Source organism: Chaetura pelagica, unplaced genomic scaffold (assembly GCF_000747805.2).
Source record: "Chaetura pelagica isolate M959 unplaced genomic scaffold, ChaPel_1.0 scaffold274, whole genome shotgun sequence".
NCBI classification, from domain to species: domain Eukaryota; kingdom Metazoa; phylum Chordata; class Aves; order Apodiformes; family Apodidae; genus Chaetura; species Chaetura pelagica.
The window spans coordinates 1187121-1190436 of NW_009952983.1; the positions used below are offsets into that span (position 1 = coordinate 1187121).

The following is a 3316-nucleotide window of genomic DNA, read 5'->3' on the forward strand; positions in this document are numbered from 1 at the left end:
TGCTCCAGTGTGACCCTGCCCACATCTTGCCACGTTGTCAGTACCTGAGGGCATCCAGCAACCTAAACCCTAAAACAAACACTAGATAAAGCTTTCCCAAAAATACTTCAAATCAATGAGCCACCTGAGACCAAAGCCAACACTTCAAATAATACTGATTTCAATGTAAATTAAGATTAACAATGACTTTTCTGTTAACTTAGTACATGATGAAAATAATATCAGTTCCTGTGAGCTGCACACACCAGGTTTAATAATTCATTTCTTTTTTTTTTTGTAACTTAAATACAAGAAAGCCAACAGCATTGATTTCCTGTTGGAATAATCCAGTTGCAAGTCACTTGTGCCCGAGACAGTCTGCAAATATTTGTTTAATCTGACTGCTGCTTTATTCCCTCTTAAACACAGTAATGTTCTGGAATCAACTTTCCCACTTTGTTCCCTTGCACAGGATCTAGTTTTATTTTAAAACCTGTAGTATCATAAAGAGGAGCTACAAACATGCCTCTAAAATTATGTTCTTTGGGCATATCCCTACTGATTCAGCCCAATGATACAGGAAGCCAAATCTTTGTAGCTTAGCTCAGTCTGGAAAAAATGATGTGCTTGTCTGAAAACAAGGAGAGAGCAGGGAAATACCCAGAGAACGAAGAACTGTCCTGGAAAGCAGCTGCTGTTAAAGATCCAAGTGGCTCAGTGGACAAGAAGCTAATCCTGACAGATCCCCAGGGTGTGAAGTAAAAGGGCTGAGCAGAGATATGGGCCTGCAGGTGTGACAGAGCTCCACAGGGATCAGTTGGGTCTATGCAGTAAAAGAAGAGGTTCCAGGAAAGAGCTGGAAAAAATACTCCCGCTGAGGGGAGTAGTTTAATCTGTAGAAAAATGTCTTAACTTGCTAGAAGTGAGAGTGAGTGATGACTTGACTTCCACACCTTCATGGGGAGAAGAAAATAGAGGCTGCTGGATGGCTTTGTAGACAGGATTGGAAGCAAAGAGTCTGAGCTGGGTTGAGATGAGGCACATACACTTTATGAAGAGTGTAATTACGTGCAAGAATGGAGGTGGGGATTCTCTGTTTCCTTATGTTGTCCTGTCAGGGTTGGATGAGGCTCTGGAATTGGTGCTTTCATCAGGCAGAAGTTACTGGGCTCAGGAGAGGGGGAACAGGTGGGATGTAATGGCCTCTATTATAGAGGATGGAGATGATCTAATGGTCCCTTCTGGCCTGATGACTCTTACACTGCCTGGTTGAGCAGGATGCTGTGCCAGAAGGCAGCACTCCCTTCCCAGGTTATGAAAGGAGTGTTCACCTTTCATTTCCCAGCTGTCTGCAAAGCTTGCAGCCACCAGCTCCCTCTGGTTTCCTTTAGGTATCTAGGCCTGTGGTTGCCCAATAACCTCCTTTCTGAGCCACCATTTTCAGATACCATTTTATCAAGCTTTCATGATCTGGATTAAATTTTTCCAGACTAAATTGCTCCCACCAGGGCTGGAGAAACACTCTGACCTTGCTCCTGTTTCATTGAGCAGTTTGATGCTTTGGAATGAGCTTTGGCTGGGACTTGGTTTGCTGTGGAGGATCCACTTTTCACCACCCCCATGAAAGCCACCTGCTCTCTGAAGCTGCCTGGCTTTGCTCAGTCAAGGTGTCTCAGGTTTTGGCTGCCCTGTACTCCAGCACAAGGCAGTGGGGTGGGATGCAGTTGCTTCTCCCACCAGGCAGTAGCAGCAGGGAACTCGGAGTCCCAGCACAGGTGGGTTTGGCCAGGGCCGTGGAGATCCAGCCCATCTGCCAGAACCAGTTGGAGCAAGTTATTCAGGACCATGGCTGGTGGGATTTTGAGTATCTCCAGTGAGTATCTCCACAGCCTCTCTGGGCAACCTGTTCCACTGTTTTGACCAACCTCATAGTAAAAAAGATCTTGAGCTATTGCTGAGGGTGCTGCCAGGGGAGGTCTCCACTGTGTGAGGGTGGTGAGACCCTGGGCCAGGCTGCCCAGAGAAGCTGTGGCTGCCCCATCCCTGGCAGTGTTGAAGGGCAGGTTGGATGGGGCTTGGAGCAGCCTGGGCTGGTGGGAGGTGTCCCTGCCCATGCAGGGGGTGGGACTGGATGATCTTTAAGGTCCTTTCCAACCCAAACCAGCCTGTGATTCCCTGTCCACAGGTCTGGGCCTTTCGAAATCAGCGCAGACCTGGAGGACTCGATGGAGTTCGTGGATCCCAGTGGCACCGGCGAGACGGACGAGAGCGGAGACGAGCGCGTCAGCGACGAAGAGACAGACCTGGGGACAGACTGGGAGAACCTGCCCAGCCCCAGGTTCTGTGACATCCCTTCACAGCAGGTAGAGATGCTGCAGAGCCAGAGCACCCAGGTGTCCCAGCCCATCGCCAGCAGCAGCAGCGCAGGGGGAATGATCTCGTCGGCGGCCGCTTCCGTCACCTCCTGGCTCAAAGCCTACACTGGGCATCGCTAACCAGGGAGGGAGGGCCCTGTGGAAGGACTCCCCACCCCAACCAAGGCTGGAGTAAAACCTGACATGTTCAGTTGAGTAGTGCCTGGAACAAAGCAAAGGTCAGACTTTCATTTTGTAAGCCAGAAAAAAAAAGACCCACCTTTTTATTTTACCCAAGATGACTGTGATGGTACCGTTTTGTAAATGAGTGAGTTCCCTGCTCCTGATGGGTTCTGGGAGGGCACTTGGTGTCCTGGCTCTGTCTGCATGGTTGAGTGTGGAAGGAAAAGGACCTGGCAGCCTCCAGCTCTACTTTCTCCAGAAGAATTTTGGAGTACTTGGAGCAGGATGAGGACAAAAGAGACAGGGCTGCTCAGCCTGGACAGTGCTGCAAAGGCAGGTCACATTTTCTTAACCCCTTGCAGGGTTTTGTGTTTGAGTGTGTGTTTTAAATCTGTCTTGCATAATGAAAAAAAAAAAAAAAGGAGTAATAATGCATCTTTCTAAATTTTTTTCATTCAGGACATGAAAATGACACATTTTTAAACATCTTTTCTAATCTTGTTGCCGTGTTTTTAATACAAAGGATCAGCACGGGCAGGAATTCACACAGCAAATGGGTCTCAAGTTTCGATTTGGTTGTGAATCTTTCCCCAGTTTTGCCCTAGAAACGTGGCTCATTTCATGCTGTTTCCACCCGGGAGGTAGTGGAGAGGTTCCATGTTGTGCTGTCCAAAGCACACACACAGGCTCTTTACTCTTAATATCACACACCAAAGAAACATTGGACCTTCTCTGAGCTAGACCAGGCCGACCCAGGATTGCATCCTTGCAATAATGCTCCTCAGTTACACCACCACGTG

At 48.3% G+C, this 3316-nt stretch overlaps 1 protein-coding gene across 1 annotated transcript in view; it reads left to right on the top strand.

The window, feature by feature from the left end:
- Positions 1–2474, top strand: part of ATG14 (autophagy related 14) — a 22956-nt gene extending 20482 nt beyond the window's left edge. Inside the window, exon 10 of the mRNA XM_009996475.1 lies at positions 2165–2474. Coding sequence (XP_009994777.1) covers positions 2165–2474 — 310 coding nt within the window. The remainder of the gene's footprint in view (positions 1–2164) is intronic.
- The last annotated feature ends 842 nt before the right edge of the window (positions 2475–3316 follow it).